Raw genomic sequence first — 14,764 nt, 5'->3', positions numbered from 1 at the left:
AAAGTGGGGGCTCCCCGGGTAATGTGGGGGTTGCCCCGGCCTCTGTAATCGTGTGGGGGGTTTTCGCAGGCCCTGTATTGTGTTGTGTGTTGGTTGTCCCCCCGGTCTAAGGGGTGGGGGTTCACTGGGTGTGGTGGTAGGGGGTGGGTCCCCGGGTTAGTGGTGGTGGGTGGTTGTAGGTGTCACAGGGCTGTTGTAGTGTAGTGGTGACCGGGCTCGTAGTGGTAGTGGTGACCGGGCTCGTAGTGGTGGTGACTGGGCTTGTGGTTGCAGTGGTGGTGGTGGTAGCAGTGCGAGTGCGAGTTATGGTGCGAGTTCTAGTGGTGCGAGTTCTAGTGGTGCGAGTTCTAGTGCGCGTTTCAGTACGAGTTTTAATTCGTGTTTTGGTCTGAACCTTCGTAGGATATCCCTTAATCGGATACTCCTCGGTGGGATATAGGTCAGTTGGGTACTCTTCTGTAGGATAGTCCTCTGTCGGGTAAGCGCCAGTTGGGTATGGGTTAGTAGGATACTCCTTGGTGGGATATAGGTCAGTTGGGTACTCCTCAGTAGGATAATCCTCTGTTGGGTAAGCATCAGTTGGGTATGGATTAGTAGGATATCCCTTAATTGAATACCCCTTGGTGGGATATAAGTCAGTAGGGTACTCCTCAGTAGGATAATCCTCTGTCAGGTAAGCACCAGTTGGGTATGGGTTAGTAGGATACTTCCTGGTAGAATACTCCTCTGTCGGGTATGTGTCTGCTGGATACTTCTCAGTAGGATAATCCTTAGTTGGGTGAGTGCCAGTTGGGTATGGGTTGGTAGGATGCTCCTCTGTCGGGTAAGTGTCTGTTGGATACTTCTCAGTAGGATAATCCTTAGTTGGGTGAGTGCCAGTTGGGTATGGGTTGGTAGGATGCTCCTCTGTCGAGTAAGTGTCTGCTGGATACTTCTCAGTAGGATAATCCTTTGTTGGGTGAGTGCCAGTTGGGTATGGGTTGGTAGGATACTCCTCTGTCGGGTATGTGTCTGCTGGATACTTCTCAGTAGGATAATCCTTTGTTGGGTGAGTGCCAGTTGGGTATGGATTGGTAGGATACTCCTCTGTCGGGTAAGTGTCTGCTGGATACTTCTCAGTAGGATAATCCTTTGTTGGGTGAGTGCCAGTTGGGTATGGGTTGGTAGGATACTCCTCTGTCGGGTATGTGTCTGTTGGATACTTCTCAGTAGGATAATCCTTTGTTGGGTATGCATTCATTGGGTATGGGTTAGTAGGATACTCCTCTGTCGGGTATGTGTCTGCTGGATACTTCTCAGTAGGATAATCCTTAGTTGGGTGAGTGCCAGTTGGGTATGGGTTGGTAGGATACTCCTCTGTCGGGTATGTGTCTGTTGGATACTTCTCAGTAGGATAATCCTTTGTTGGGTATGCATTCATTGGGTATGGGTTAGTAGGATACTCCTCTGTCGGGTATGTGTCTGTTGGATACTTCTCAGTAGGATAATCCTTTGTTGGATGAGTGCCAGTTGGGTATGGATTGGTAGGATGCTCCCTGGTAGGATACTCCTCTGTCGGGTATGTGTCTGTTGGGTACTTCTTAGTAGGATAATCCTTTGTTGGGTATGCGTTCGTTGGGTATGGGTTAGTAGGATACTCCTCGGTAGGATACGCATTCTTATCCGTACGATAACGCCTAGTTGACGTTCTAAATGTCGTTGGCCTTGACTTGGTGCTCTTTGGATTCGGGCGTCTAGGGACGCAATAGCCCAACCCCTAGACAAAAAGTTAATGGCGATTAAAATGAGCGTGAAGTCGACAGTAGGTCAGTTGCCTTACCGTATCATATTCGCAATGTTCCTTGCCGTCACCAATTTTAACGCACTTGCCGTTCCGAAATTGCCAGTTGTCAGAGGTCCTGAAGGGGCCGCACTCATAGCAAGGTCCTCTTCCATGCCCTGCAAGCATGATACATTCAGCCACAGAATGGCTGAATTTAGACGCACACCAGATTACGCAAACAGCATAGCCATCCTGTCCTCCTGCATAGGTCGATGTAATGACACCTACAAGTAATACTTAGTAAATGCTGTATTATAGCTCCCCTGGTTTTCATCGCAAATGAGCAGCTCACCAAGCAGAAGGAATGGAAGTAACAGAACGCGCCCCATTGCTGCAATGGAGAGACACAGGTTAACTGGTGGAATGAAAATCCAATCTGCGGTAATGAATGTGGAAGTCTTAATACAAGTAGATATGTAGCTCAGCTCATGTGTTGTTTCTCTTAAGATAGAAGCCGAAGAGATAGGAAGTAGATAGCTAGGAGGCTCAGCAATATATATGTCGATTCAACATATATTCGCCATCTTTAACGATATCTATAATGATATCAATCATTAGGCATTCAAAAGCGTCATACAATCAACGATTGTATGGATGAAAGCCTAGAAGAAGAGAAGACCCTAAAAGACATGTCTTTGTCTATGGAGAATGGTTGATAGAATGCCCAGGGTATAGGCACGAAACTGGAGGATTGAGACCAGACCCGAATATCGGATCATAACCCTGCATGTCTTGTTCATGACAATAGATCTGGAGAATGTGGCCGTCAGGAACCACTGTATCTGGAGACCTTGTCGACGGAGTGTGTGGATGATGAACTTGAACATGAACCTGCTTGGTTGTCAAGAAAATGAAAATGAAGATGAGGCTGAGGCTGCGTCGTGTGCTTAGTCAGCTGCCCAGGCCTGTTGGTCAGTCAACACCATCGACCAACCTCTTCGACATCCACGAAAGCAGGAATCTCTTCGCTTTCACACGCTCCGGTTGCTCGATGCCAACTTGAATGCAGCTATCTGTACCATAAGAAACATTGTCTGAAATGGGGCTCTCAGTCCAATCCACGGTACTGGTGTCTTTGCCGTCTTGTTCCGTCCCGAGGCCGTCTCTATGCCATATCCAACAACGAGCTTGGGGTTGTGAATCTTGATTTTTGGAGTATTTGAAATATCTGGTCTTGTTTTTTTTAAGTTGTCAACGCGGCTGTTTATGCGGCAATCTCTGCACTTTTGGAGGTTTTTCTTGGTTTCATGTCAGATTTATCCAGATCTGACCATCTGCACAGTACATATCCTCTAGATTGACGCAGGACAAAACTTTATTTTACGTCCAATCCCTGCTAGCACTCCGACGTCGTGGAACAATAAATGCTCCCGAAGGTTGATATTCGTGTCATAGACATTTAGATCTTAGATACGCCGGATTAGCACTCGGCTTGTTCATCCTGCCTGGCAAAAGTTAGCTAGGCGCACCCGTTTTGAAGGAACTAAGCATTTGGACCTATGATAAATGCTCAATCCATCGTTAGGGCATGTGTTTCTCGCCGGAGTTGTTGCTCATTGGCATACACTACGATTAAGTGACTTGTCATTCAGTCCTAATCGAGGGTCATCGTACTCCAGGCGAGGATAGATGGTCCGAAAAGCATTGGCTGCCAAGTTCGGATTTATTTTGACTAGCACGGCTATCAATTGGCACAGGGTGGGATGAAGTTTCTCTAGCGCTTGCTAACAGCATCCACTTCCTTGGCTAAATCAATGAGCATCTTCACAGTCTCCCTGTCAGAGTCATCTACAGGAAAAGTACGATCGGCTGTCAAGCAACAAATGTTGCTCTCAGTAAGCTTCCACGCATCAACTTCCCCGGGAATAGCTGGCTCCACCATGTATGCCTCGAACTCGGCTGGCTTCCGCTTCTTACTATCGGCGTATTTGTTGCTTAGAAGCCATCCATTGAACCACAGCGGCATGCCATTGGTATCCAAGTGTAGTAGCTGGGGGCCGCAGATTGTGTAGTTTTCTGGCTTTTGCTCATTTCCTTCTAACGATGCCCGTCTCCCGTTTTTGGAGTCCTGCTGGAGGGTAATTTCATCTTTGGGCGGGGTCTCCTCGTCCTTAGCCTTTGAACCACGATCCTCAATCTTTCCAATAATGCCTGTAGCTCCACCATAAAATGCATATTGAGTGTCTCCAACTAGTTCCCAACCAATCCAAAATGTTTCTTTATCACCTAACGTGGAATCAGCAGATTGAAATTGTTGATTAAGGGAATGGAGGCAACTTACCATAAACCATATCGTACACACCAATTTTATTCTCGTCTTTATTCCCGTCTCGATCAGAGCCGTTCATCCTGCATACAAGCAACATTGCCATAAAATGTCTCCACTTGTCGATCACTACAACCCCGGACTCTTGCATATGGCCGCTCTCGCCTGTCCAAAATCTGGTCGCCATGGCGTTCCTAGATATGGGCCTGAGAAGAATTTGTTGCAGCCACTCCTTTTTCGATTCTGGCATGATACGCCGGTCTTTGAAGAATAAAGCGCCTGTTTCTGTATATGCTTTTTCTTCGAAGAGTTCTTCCGGATTCTGTAGGAAAAGTGCATCGGCGTCGACGAAAAGGACCTCCCGGAAACTCGAGAGTAGCATAGAGAAGGGTTTGGCTGCCCAGCCCTTGAGCTCCCATCCCTCATCATTTACCATCTGGCTAAGGTCTCTTGTAATAACCCCTGGGAGCATTTCCAGTTGGGCACGATAATCTTCGCTCAGATCGCCATCACCTAGATACATGATCTCAATGGGTAAATTGCAACCAAGTCGTCGAAAAGATTTAATCGATACAAGTAGGTAAGGTGCTTGCTTATTTCCCGCTGTGGAAACAATCCCTCGACCTCCTTTTTGAAAGTTCACATGGAGATGCATGTGGCCGGGGAAAACAGGGGAAGTCCATGGGAAGAGATGTGTCGCCAAACGTTGTGAAAAGGAGCGATACGATTCATACAGATGAACGGTCTCAGCGAAAGTTGATGATGATGGCAGCGCTTTTGGGTTAGTTCGTAGATACTGTATAATATCATCGCGCACATACATGATGCCACCCTCTGAAAGAATATGTAGATTTTCCCAGGCTTGGAAATAGCGGTTATATGCTCTCGTTCTCAGCCCGACTTCTCGCAGTTTCTCCTTCCCAGTCCCCTCGATCGGTTTCAACAATTCCCTAATATGGATTTCATCCGGCATTATCGACAGGATGTACTCAAGCCCAGCTCTAATATGAGCAACGTTTCCATCTTTTTTTGTTTGGAGGTGTGAAGTAGTAATACGCCTACTATGGCCTTCTCGTATTCCTGGCGGCGGATCCGTAACCAAATCATGTTTCTCTACAGGATCTAGCTCAGGTAGTATATCTGCTTCCGGAATCATCATCGCTGGCTGGGAATCCTGAAGGACTTTGTTTTCTTTGAGATTTGGGTTTCCGGTCATCGGCGGGGTATTGTATTCGCTTCGTCGCTCTTTTATGTATAGCTCGGGTGCAAGGGAAGTCAAAGTCATAAAGCACAAAGTGATTGCGCATAAAAGAAACAATAATCGCACAGCAGTTCTCCATCTTCGAGGTGGAGAGTAACGGCGAGATAATCGATATCGACTAACCTGACGGGACCACATCATATTGGCTGAGGAAGGCTCATCTCTAAGGCTCCTAGAGGCCATATGAGTTCCTATGCATCTTCTAAACGCATGAGAAGTAGTCTAGAAGTGGGCAGTTATTGGCCCGTGGGAACGTCCAGTAAGGACTCAAGGAGCAGCTCGCGCTCCCTGGTATTTACTTGCGTCGGCGCACATTTGTGCTGGGGGGCCTTGAGGGATCTGCTCCCAGTGGCGCTCTCAATTAATTCTTGAAAACGAATCTAGACTCAGTGCTGTACGGAATAGTCTTGAGTAGGCGTAAGCCATTTTTCTGTTGTTTATCGATCATCCATGGCCTATGGTGATGCTAGGAGCGCCAGTTCTATACGGAAAACAGGATAGAAGTTGCATCGTTCAAAACTAGATATTTGCTGCACAATTCGCATGTGGATGTGGATGCAATCCCCTGGACTAGCCCGCATGGGAACATGTGGATGGAGACTAAACTCCTTCTACCCTAACGCGGCCCGCAGGCCAAGAAAGGAGCTTTTTTCAGCCACTGCTTGCTTCTATTATTGACAGCCATGTTTTGTTCCCGCACGCGTGGAGTCCGTTCATGGCAAAGACGATTTGGGTTATTTATCCCGCGTTGATTCAATCGCTGGCCTCTAAGGTGACCACCTCCTACCGCCTCGGAACCGCTCCAATCTTGCTAGTTTGATGCCAGTCAAATGTCCTAACTAGAAGGAAAGGGCTTATACGGGAGCTCTTAGGCACACGCCTATGTGACAGCCCCCGGGCTCAAACAGATCAAAACTACCCAGGCGCAGAGCAACATAAACCGCAGGCTGTGGACTGTAGACGGCGGAAGTAACACATCGGCGATTCAAGATGAAGGAGATAGATATTGAGGAAGCGGCGGTTACCCCGTCACCGAAAGCAAGCAAAGGTCAAAATTGGCCTCTTGTTGCGTGGATAACGGTGAATGTGTTGGCGACAACGGCGATTGTATGCCCGTCCCCCTTCGTTACTTAGAGCCCATGCGATATTAAGAGAACAGATAATGACTAACAGCGAAATATAGGTCTATGTTAATAAATTAATCTTCACCGACCCGTCCCTAGGGAGATGCCCTCTGGGCTTTGTCGCCTTCCACTTTTTCATCACATCGGCGATGTTATACTTTACTTCTCGCCCGAAAGTGCGCCTGTTCGTCCCAGTACGGGCGAGTATCGTCTCCGTGCTCCCTCTCACATTGATTATGTGCGCCAACGTTGTCTTCCTAAACTTGTCGCTTGCCTTTTCCACGATCATATTCTACCAGGTCGTTCGGATTCTACTCACTCCTCTTACTGCCATCATCGATTTTTGCTTCTACGGCTCGAAAATCCCTTTCAGGGCATGTCTCGCCCTTATCCCTACCTGTATCGGAGTCGGGATAGTATCATACTATGACTCCTCCTCAAAATCTAAGAAAGCCACTGTAGAAACTACCTCAGCGCTTGGCGTGGCCTTCTCATTTGCTGGCGTCACTATCAGCGCGATATACACCCTTTGGGTTGCACAGTATCACAAAAAGCTGAAGATGGATAGTATGCAGTTACTTTATAATCAGGTCCCCTTCGGCGCATTGCTTCTCTTCATCTTCAGCGTTCTCACAGATACATTTCCTGTTTGGGGTGACGTGGTCCCTCGACAATGGATGTTACTTGTGATCAGTGGAGCTTGCGCCTGTATCGTCAACCTCTCTCTCTTCTTCATTATCGACCATGCAGGCCCGGTCAGTAGTACCGTGACTGGCCACCTAAAAACTTGCGTCATCGTTGGACTTGGCTGGGCCACGAGCGAAAAGGTAGTGGGTTTTGAAAGCAAGTTTGGTATCCTTTTCGCAATATTAGGGATCATGCTGTACTCGTTTGTGATGCATGGGAGGAATGCGAAAGGTTCTCAACCGGAAAAGGGCAGAGAGGACGAAGTCGTGAAATAGATGCCCAGGGATGGATGAGAATGTTTATGTTGTATGATTCTATTGCCACCCCCCCTCCCACTTGAGGGATTATAATGTTGATATAACGTCAGCTGCTATTTAACCATCTGTGTACATGTACTTAATTTTTTGGGAGGTTATACAGTGTCTTGGTGATCAGTTTTGGAAAGCGTGAGTGGTACATGGAATTTAATGTTTATTGACTGGGGACTGATTAATAGATAAATTATACGAGCAACCATTCATTATTGTTTTGACATACTTGCGGTGACATTCAAGGTTCAAACTCCCCATAATCCATCTGGCAATCCTCATATTTACACGAATACATTGTCCCCTCACCTGCACATAACTCAGAAGTAGCACTCCCTAGTTTGAAACGGGCCAGCTTTCCGCTTCCAGTCGACATTTCTTTACTCCATTCTGTATCCTCTATCAAATCTGGAACGGAATGCACGGCTTTCCCTGTGACCTCCGTTATCCAGCCGTATCGTTTCCAAATAATCTCCGACAGGCGACGGTGTGTCTTGTACTGATGCACGGCATATTGAACGTCTCCCCTCTCGTTCAATGCCTCGCCCCACTCATTGATATTCACAATCGGTGTTGTGCCGACCGTGCCAAAGAGCGCCTCTTCATTCGGCACCATGGATGCGTGTCCGAGCCCCGCTTGAGTCAACTTGGTGTCGAGTAACTTTGAATAGAATATATGGATGTGGATAGCCTGATCATTGCATTCATACTTTGACCACATCAGCTCCGCTGCCATGGTCCGCAAATACACTGCCATTGCCATTGCAGTACCGTATGTCGACCCGGCACACAGGCGATCCAGGGACTTGTAAGACTCCGCTTGGTTTTGCGACATATAGGAACGAGCGCACGCATCGAACCAACCAACATGCACTTTACATTGACCAATTTTCAAGCCGCGCCACTCTGCGAAGTAGAGCAGTTCAGTACCGCTTCCCATCTCCATGTTAAATGGGTTGCGCTGGAATGCCACGTCGAGGTCGCAAACGAGTATCTTGTCCCAAGCAGTCGGCACGCCCCCAACGAAATTGGCGAACCCCTGAAACCGCCTCATGACAATAGGTGCATCCGTTTCGGGTAGCACCCCGACGAATTCCAGAGAGGGGTACCTTTCAAGCAGAGCTTTGAGGCCGTCTGAGGGGGTTCGAGCGACGTCGGGAGGAGTGATGATTTTCACGAGGACTTTGACTGGGAGGCAGGCAGAGTGGTCTGGCACATCGTGGCCGACTGCCAGCTCCAGCGACTGCATAAAGATGAATATCTGGTCCAACATTTTCGCTCCATCCACGGCGCTCAGAATAAGATTGGGTTTCAAAGAAGGACATGATGTGATTGTGGTAACAGGCCGCAGGGCCTTCATGTCCACTTGAGAATTCCACTCAGAGAATCCGACTGCTATGGATTTCACATTGAGGTAGACGCAGATGGTCACCACGAAAATTATTAAATAGACGAAGGGGCCTCGTTTAAAAGTCCATCGACAAAGCGACACAGCATTGACGCCCATATTGTCTTGTACAGATGGAGTGGGTATATATTTGCTTAGTGAAGGAAGGGCACATCAACCAGGAGGACCATCTGCACCACTTCGAAGATCAATCAATGAGGGAAATATCCATGTTCGCTAGATGACAGATTTCAATATCCTGACCTCAGCAATCCCACTCTGCAGCAGGTCGAAAGGTGGCTGGCGTCCATATCAACATTTGTTCCGATGTAGTCGAGACTGTTTCGACTCCAACTCCCGCTCAAGTTTCTGTTGATATTTGTCCAATACAAGGAAATTCAACGATCAGCACATGTCCTCGTCAGGCACACAGTTGATGAATAACAAATGAGAAAAGAACAAATAACCTATTAGGTAACTTCTCTTACATTCTCTCTTTTCCCTTTCCTGTTATTTCTTTTTTCGATGTAGCCAGTGTGTATGTTATGGGGCGTGCCGCGGATGACTGGCTTGAGATTTGGGGAAACTAACTATTCTATCTATATTTTCTTTTTCCGCCTCTATATCAGCTTTGTTCTAACCTGAAATCCCGCGGTCCGGGACCCTTGACCAATTGATGGTCCAGATTGGCAATAAGATGTTAAATAATAGGCAGCCTTGAAAGAGATCTCTGCAAAGGGGATAATTATGCCTTGATCACAGCTAAGGGAGTGAGCCCCTCCTATGTCCTCCTGTTGGGCATCCGCTGTTGGTCAATCTTGGAAACGACGGAGGTAGAGAAACGTGCATTATCCGGTTTATTCATAGTTTGAAAATATATTATGCCTTGTTGTGTCCAAGTCATTCCCTTGGGGCCATCTTCAAGGATTTACAACTCCGGTAGACTATGAAGCACACGGTGCTACTTCTCCTAGCATGCTGGATTCGTTTTATAACTTCAGAACCACAGCAAACTGAGGCGCGCGAATGTCTAAGCAACCGAATAGAATATGGCGGGGCCTACTCATATCAGTGTTACTGGTCTTGACGTATGATCTTGTCAACCGCACGCCATACCGGCACCTACGATTTCATTCCAGGAGCGCTCCAAACAATGGCTTCCTATCCATTGCCAAAGCCCAAACGCTGTGCAGCACGTACGACCTATCAATCTTCCCGGAGCGAGCACAACATCGCAAGATCTACGACCTCATGTTGGTCAGCACCGAGCTAGACTGGCTTGAAGTTCGTATGAATGAGCTCAAACACCATGTCGACTACTTCGTTATAGTCGAATCGGCGCATACATTTACTCAGAAACCCAAGCCTCTCCATTTCAAGGAGAACTTTACCCGCTTCGCTCCTTTCCAATCTCAAATACTTTACCACAATCTCGATATCTCCAGCTTAGGATCCAACAGCACCTGGGAGCGTGAAGCTTTCCTTCGCAACGGACTCTTCGATTCTGTCTTTCCCAGTTTAGTCGGTGATGCGGAGCCTTCACTCAATGATGTTATCCTGGTATCAGACGTCGACGAAATTCCCCGGCCATCTACCCTGAACGTTCTCAGAAACTGCGCCTTTCCGGAGCGTGTCACCCTCCGCAGCCGTTTCTTCTACTACTCCTTCCAATGGCAACATGTCGGCGATGAATGGCACCATCCCCAAGCGACATTCTACCAAGGGCCAGAGAAAACAATCAAACCAGAAGACCTACGGATGGGTGGCGGCGCACTTGATCTGTGGAATGCCAGCTGGCACTGCAGCTCCTGCTTTTCAACAGTGGCTGAGATGGCGAAGAAGCTGGAGAGCTTTTCCCACACAGAGTACAACAAGCCGGAGTTCCGGGAGCCGCAGGAAATCGTGCGAAGGGTTCGGAATGGGCTGGACCTGTTCGATCGTGAGGGCCAGTTGTATGAGCGTGTACAATCGGGTTATGACGCACCGCAATATGTGAAGGCGAATAAAGAACGATTTTCATATATGTTGGATCGGGATGCAGAAAATGCGAACTTTAAGGACTATACTTCGGAATGATGGGTCTAGATTCCTTATTTTACACTATCTTATCGTGTATTTTATAGAACGGACTTGATAAGCGTTTTTAGAATTGGATGGATACTCACCAAATAAGAAGTGAGGGTTGTGGCGTTTACATGGAGCTACATAGAAGAGGGAAACGAAAAACGATAAGAACTGGATGACGATTGAATGAGTTCATTGATCTAAATTTAGAGCACATACTGTAGTTACACAAGCTCCTAGAGCGGCGTTCATCCTATTGTATAACTATGCAATATATCCAATATTGGCTACTAGCTTGCTAACCTTGGAATAACCCAAATAGATGAACAAGGTTTACCCGAACCCCTGAATATGACATATACTTGTAGCCGGTTATTCAAATCTATATAATCCATCGCTGATGGAGGACGCTTGCTCAACAAAACAGAGCTAAAAATACTATAGTCATTACGGAGTACTGTACATCTTCTTCAATTAGTAGTCTTAAATTTCTGGGTTAGCAAATAAGTATGTATAACCCGATTCAACAGAACAGACAAATAGATAATAATTCACAATCAGAACTTTATCAAAATGTATAGAAATTGCAACAGAAGTGTAGTGGCACGTACGTGTTTGAATGCCATGAACTAACGGGATTTTTTGAAAACCCTAAAAATAAATGAAGTTAACAGCAAGGTATAGGGCTCGTCTAGCTGGGCCAATTTACATGTTCCAAGGACGCTATGCTATCATCATCAACCCGCGGGGGAAAACAGAAAAAGAAGTAAAAAAAAGAAAAGAAAAAGGGCAACACTCTAACTATCTGCTCTCCAACCGGCTCAACGCACCCAACACAATCGCCAAGTCTTCCTTCTCTATTCTGAAATCATCCGCTCCATCACCATCTGAATCTGCACCTCCCTCTTCGCCCTCTCCCTCCTCCTCGTACGCCCCCGACTCTCCAACTTTCTGCTTCCCCTTTCTCCTTCTCGTTCTCATCGTACGACCATTACTGCTAACTCCCAGCTCCTCCCCGCCAACTCCTCTTGGCCGTAACCGATCGCGCTCTTCCAATCGACGCGCACAGATCGCAAGAACCTGCCCCGCCACGTCATCCGCTGCGCGGCGGAAGAGTTCTACGTCGTGGATTCCTGAGGCGAAGGAGTCGAGTGTTGGTATTAAAGAAGTTGTTAGGCGGGAGAGGCGGGACGTTATGTTAGATATGGAAGTATAGGATGGGTCTGCTTGTTGGGTTGGTGTAGATTTATCGGTAGAGGTGGAAGTAATGTTTGATGGGTTTAGAGAAGTCAGGATAGCTAGTTGTGAAGGGTCGAGGAGGTCGGGGTTTATCGCATTTAGTTGTGGAGTGGATGTGGATGGTTGTTGGGTATCGGAGGATTGTGCGGATGTCGAAGATGGAGGTCTTATTCTTGGAATGGACGGGGGACGGAGTAGGGATGTGAGTGATTGTCGTTCTAGTTGAAGTCTGCCGTATAGAGTTAGTATTTGCTTTGGTTGTATGCATAAAAAAATGAACTGCATTGAACTGCATTGAACTGCATACTTGTGTATCTGTGCCTCCAATTCTTTAATCCTCCCCGCGTTCTGTATATTTCTCGGGTTCGGTTTCTTTACCACAACAGCCGCGGGTTCCGATTCTTGCCGGCTAAACCAGTCCGAAAGCTCTGGACGATTCGCAAAATCTTCGAGCAGTTCCTCTTGTATTACCCGCGCTACATGAGGGAATGCAGTTAGTAACACTTCAAATCGTTGCATCAAATGATGCCCGTTCTCAACTTGAAAAACATACCAGCTAATCTCGCGCTTTCATCCCCGGACCTGGACCCGGTCGGCTTTTCCCCCAACGCCCGAGTCGCGCACCACGTTAGTAACTGTCGCATTCTCTTCGGCTCCGACAACCCCTCACACTCGATGTGTTTGTAGAAGTGCGCCGTATCGACTTGGTCATGCGGTAACGCTATCGGTAGAAACATGACTGTATCAGCAACTTTTCCTAGCTACAGAATAACCACGGCGGATAGGAAAAGGGAATAAGCAAAATCGTATATAAAAGCACAAAAAACACACCATTCGACACCCCGGATTCAATCAACAAACTCGCCCTCCTCCCTCTTCTCCCAAGACTACTCCGCCTCTGGCCCTTTTGGCTCTTCTCCATCCGCATTTCCTTATTTTTGCGAATGACAGGCGTATCCGCCAAGGGAAGTGCAATCTTCTGCGTGTTCGTATCTGCCAATGGCGTAGTACCTTGCCCTTCCGTCTCCTCCGTTGGAGGCGCCATTTGTGGATCTTTGGTCTTACTTGACCCCCGCTTTTTTGTAATTGTGATCGCTGCTGGTTCGACATCATGCGATTTCTGCCTGGATTTTGATGACTTCTCCGTTACTATTGCGGTTGGTTCCTCTTCAGCCAGCCGTTTAGACGTTCGTCGAAGTGGCCGAGTGGGGAGCTTTCCATTCGGAGTCTCAAATGTTACATGGCGCGATGCGTCTGTGGATTTGGGAGGTCTCCCTCTCCCCTTCTGCTTCCGGACAACTTGTTCTTGTTGTTGTGTATCATCATCCCTTAGCGGTTGTGGGACTGAGTTCTCATCGATTGCAGCGGGCTTCGATTTCTTCGTGGCAGTTGCGCGAGTGAACTGGAACCCTTCAACATCCTCGTCATATTCAGCTGTATGGTAGAGAAAGCGAAAGTGAAAATTAGCATTGATAACCCACAAGGTGCCCTCAGACCTTGGCAACCAGTGCAAAAATCATCCCATCCCTCTTCCAGCGACTGAAACAGCAAAGCGAAAAGAGCCACTCACCAGCCTTTCTCTTCCCGCCCCATCCATTCGCACCCTTCTCAGGCCCTCCTTTCACGCTCCTCTTCGTTCCATTCCCATTTGGCAGCCGCCCGCGCGCCTGCGACATCACCGGATCGATAGTCGTCAGCGGAGCGCGACTACGCGTCGTCCCCTGGTCGTACCTGCTTGGCCTGCTATCTCCAAAATCTATGATATGATTTGTCGTGCTTCGTGTTCTGATTGTGGCTGCAGTAGTTGTGAAAGTGGCTGTCATGTCCAGCTGATCAGCGCAGACAAGTTTTCCCTCGGTTGCTGTCGTAGTTGTCGCGAGTTTGAGTGACGCTGGCTCGCTCAGTGTGAGAGGGCGAGTGAAACACGCGGAGATATGTGACGGGTTTCGGATTGCTTCTATCCACCGGCGGTTTCGTTATATGTACATGCGACGCGCTGGATTTCTGTGTAGGTGCTTCCGTTTTTTGGACTCTCCCTATGTCGCCCGCAACAACCAACAGTTCGTTAGATGATAAAAGATTACGCGCCCACTGAGCCGTGAAAAGTCGTAGCCGCCAACCCGCGATCGTAAATTTCTCGTCCTTGCTTTCCAGTCCCTTCCTATAGTGTCCGCGCGATAAAGTTCCAATCGCAAATTCACACGAAATGCGTTATCCGAATCTACTCTTAGCGACACCCAATCCGTCTCGCAGCATTTCCCCAGGCGGCCCGAACAATGAAAATACCCTTCTTATATCCCAACCGGCAAGGTCCTATAATCGTAGCGAAATGTGGAGTATCGTCTGTGTCGTCCGTGTGCTTCGTTCGTTCTCCCCCTCAGTATCCTTATTCCCTCCTGTCCGTGAATTGGCTGTTCGTTCCCTTCCACACAGAGGCACAACACAAGTAATCGGCCGTCACGAACGTAAAGGATTTGCGCATTCCCGAGGTATCGTATAACGGGGTCAGGCGTTAATGCACTATGATGGATAAGTATTGTGTGTGCCCGTTTCCCTTTTATCGATTTCACACCTATCAATCATCCTGATCATTCGTCCCGGAGTTG

At 47.8% G+C, this 14,764-nt stretch overlaps 6 protein-coding genes across 8 annotated transcripts; 2 read left to right on the top strand and 4 right to left on the bottom strand.

Annotated features, from left to right (window-relative positions):
• Positions 1-121: 121 nt before the first annotated feature.
• On the bottom strand, positions 122-3,121 carry BDCG_06045 (uncharacterized protein; the record flags this gene model as incomplete). The annotated part of the gene is made up of 3 exons (XM_045421768.1): positions 2,115-3,121; positions 1,820-2,046; positions 122-1,756 (listed from the first exon to the last, which is right to left on the bottom strand). Exons 1-3 carry the CDS (start codon positions 2,149-2,151, stop codon positions 122-124), a joined length of 1,899 nt encoding a protein of 632 aa, XP_045277565.1. The 5' UTR covers positions 2,152-3,121.
• Positions 3,122-3,243: 122 nt separating this feature from the next.
• Positions 3,244-5,890, bottom strand: BDCG_06044 (alpha-1,3-mannosyltransferase). The gene is made up of 3 exons (XM_045421767.1): positions 4,104-5,890; positions 3,320-4,048; positions 3,244-3,263 (listed from the first exon to the last, which is right to left on the bottom strand). Exons 1-2 carry the CDS (start codon positions 5,530-5,532, stop codon positions 3,537-3,539), a joined length of 1,941 nt encoding a protein of 646 aa, XP_045277564.1. The 5' UTR covers positions 5,533-5,890; the 3' UTR covers positions 3,244-3,263; positions 3,320-3,536.
• Positions 5,891-5,939: 49 nt separating this feature from the next.
• Positions 5,940-7,736, top strand: BDCG_06043 (uncharacterized protein). Its single transcript, XM_045421766.1, has 2 exons — positions 5,940-6,456; positions 6,533-7,736. Exons 1-2 carry the CDS (start codon positions 6,340-6,342, stop codon positions 7,433-7,435), a joined length of 1,020 nt encoding a protein of 339 aa, XP_045277563.1. The 5' UTR covers positions 5,940-6,339; the 3' UTR covers positions 7,436-7,736.
• BDCG_06042 lies at positions 7,475-11,032 on the bottom strand. Of its 2 annotated transcripts, none has more exons than XM_045421764.1 (3): positions 10,202-11,032; positions 9,323-10,096; positions 7,475-9,224 (listed from the first exon to the last, which is right to left on the bottom strand). In XM_045421764.1, the coding sequence occupies exon 3, from the start codon at positions 8,973-8,975 to the stop codon at positions 7,710-7,712; it is 1,266 nt and encodes a 421-aa protein (XP_045277562.1). In that variant the 5' UTR covers positions 8,976-9,224; positions 9,323-10,096; positions 10,202-11,032; the 3' UTR covers positions 7,475-7,709. The 2 variants fall into 2 exon arrangements, with proteins under 2 accessions (XP_045277562.1, XP_045281513.1); XM_045421765.1 differs by having other exon boundaries at positions 9,344-10,096.
• On the top strand, positions 7,738-12,462 carry BDCG_06041. Of its 2 annotated transcripts, XM_045421763.1 has the most exons (2): positions 7,738-11,426; positions 11,481-12,462. In XM_045421763.1, exon 1 carries the CDS (start codon positions 9,882-9,884, stop codon positions 10,929-10,931), a length of 1,050 nt encoding a protein of 349 aa, XP_045281512.1. In that variant the 5' UTR covers positions 7,738-9,881; the 3' UTR covers positions 10,932-11,426; positions 11,481-12,462. The 2 variants fall into 2 exon arrangements, with proteins under 2 accessions (XP_045281512.1, XP_045277561.1); XM_045421762.1 differs by having other exon boundaries at positions 7,738-12,462.
• Positions 11,357-14,742, bottom strand: BDCG_06040 (Mis12-Mtw1 domain-containing protein). The gene is made up of 5 exons (XM_045421761.1): positions 13,729-14,742; positions 12,990-13,592; positions 12,712-12,879; positions 12,466-12,634; positions 11,357-12,387 (listed from the first exon to the last, which is right to left on the bottom strand). The coding sequence occupies exons 1-5, from the start codon at positions 13,979-13,981 to the stop codon at positions 11,721-11,723; spliced, it is 1,860 nt and encodes a 619-aa protein (XP_045277560.1). The 5' UTR covers positions 13,982-14,742; the 3' UTR covers positions 11,357-11,720.
• Between the last annotated feature and the right edge of the window lie 22 nt (positions 14,743-14,764).

This window comes from Blastomyces dermatitidis (assembly GCF_000003525.1).
Source record: "Blastomyces dermatitidis ER-3 genomic scaffold supercont1.6, whole genome shotgun sequence".
In the NCBI taxonomy this organism is placed as follows: Eukaryota; Fungi; Ascomycota; class Eurotiomycetes; order Onygenales; family Ajellomycetaceae; genus Blastomyces; species Blastomyces dermatitidis.
This window is presented reverse-complemented; position numbering and strand designations above follow the sequence as displayed.

Bases quoted from the DNA above. Each gene is read 5' to 3' on its own strand.
- BDCG_06042 (XM_045421764.1), bottom strand. From the start codon at position 8,975: ATGGGCGTCAATGCTGTGTCGCTTTGTCGATGGACTTTTAAACGAGGC.
- BDCG_06041 (XM_045421763.1), top strand. From the start codon at position 9,882: ATGTCTAAGCAACCGAATAGAATATGGCGGGGCCTACTCATATCAGTG.
- BDCG_06043 (XM_045421766.1), top strand. From the start codon at position 6,340: ATGAAGGAGATAGATATTGAGGAAGCGGCGGTTACCCCGTCACCGAAA. The intron at 6,457-6,532 runs GTATGCCCGTCC...AGCGAAATATAG, and splicing joins TGTTGGCGACAACGGCGATT to GTCTATGTTAATAAATTAAT.
- BDCG_06040 (XM_045421761.1), bottom strand. From the start codon at position 13,981: ATGACAGCCACTTTCACAACTACTGCAGCCACAATCAGAACACGAAGC. The intron at 12,635-12,711 runs GTATGTTTTTCA...TCCCTCATGTAG, and splicing joins TGAAAGCGCGAGATTAGCTG to CGCGGGTAATACAAGAGGAA. The intron at 12,388-12,465 runs GTATGCAGTTCA...TCTATACGGCAG, and splicing joins TTGGAGGCACAGATACACAA to ACTTCAACTAGAACGACAAT.
- BDCG_06044 (XM_045421767.1), bottom strand. From the start codon at position 5,532: ATGGCCTCTAGGAGCCTTAGAGATGAGCCTTCCTCAGCCAATATGATG. The intron at 4,049-4,103 runs GTAAGTTGCCTC...ATTCCACGTTAG, and splicing joins TGTGTACGATATGGTTTATG to GTGATAAAGAAACATTTTGG.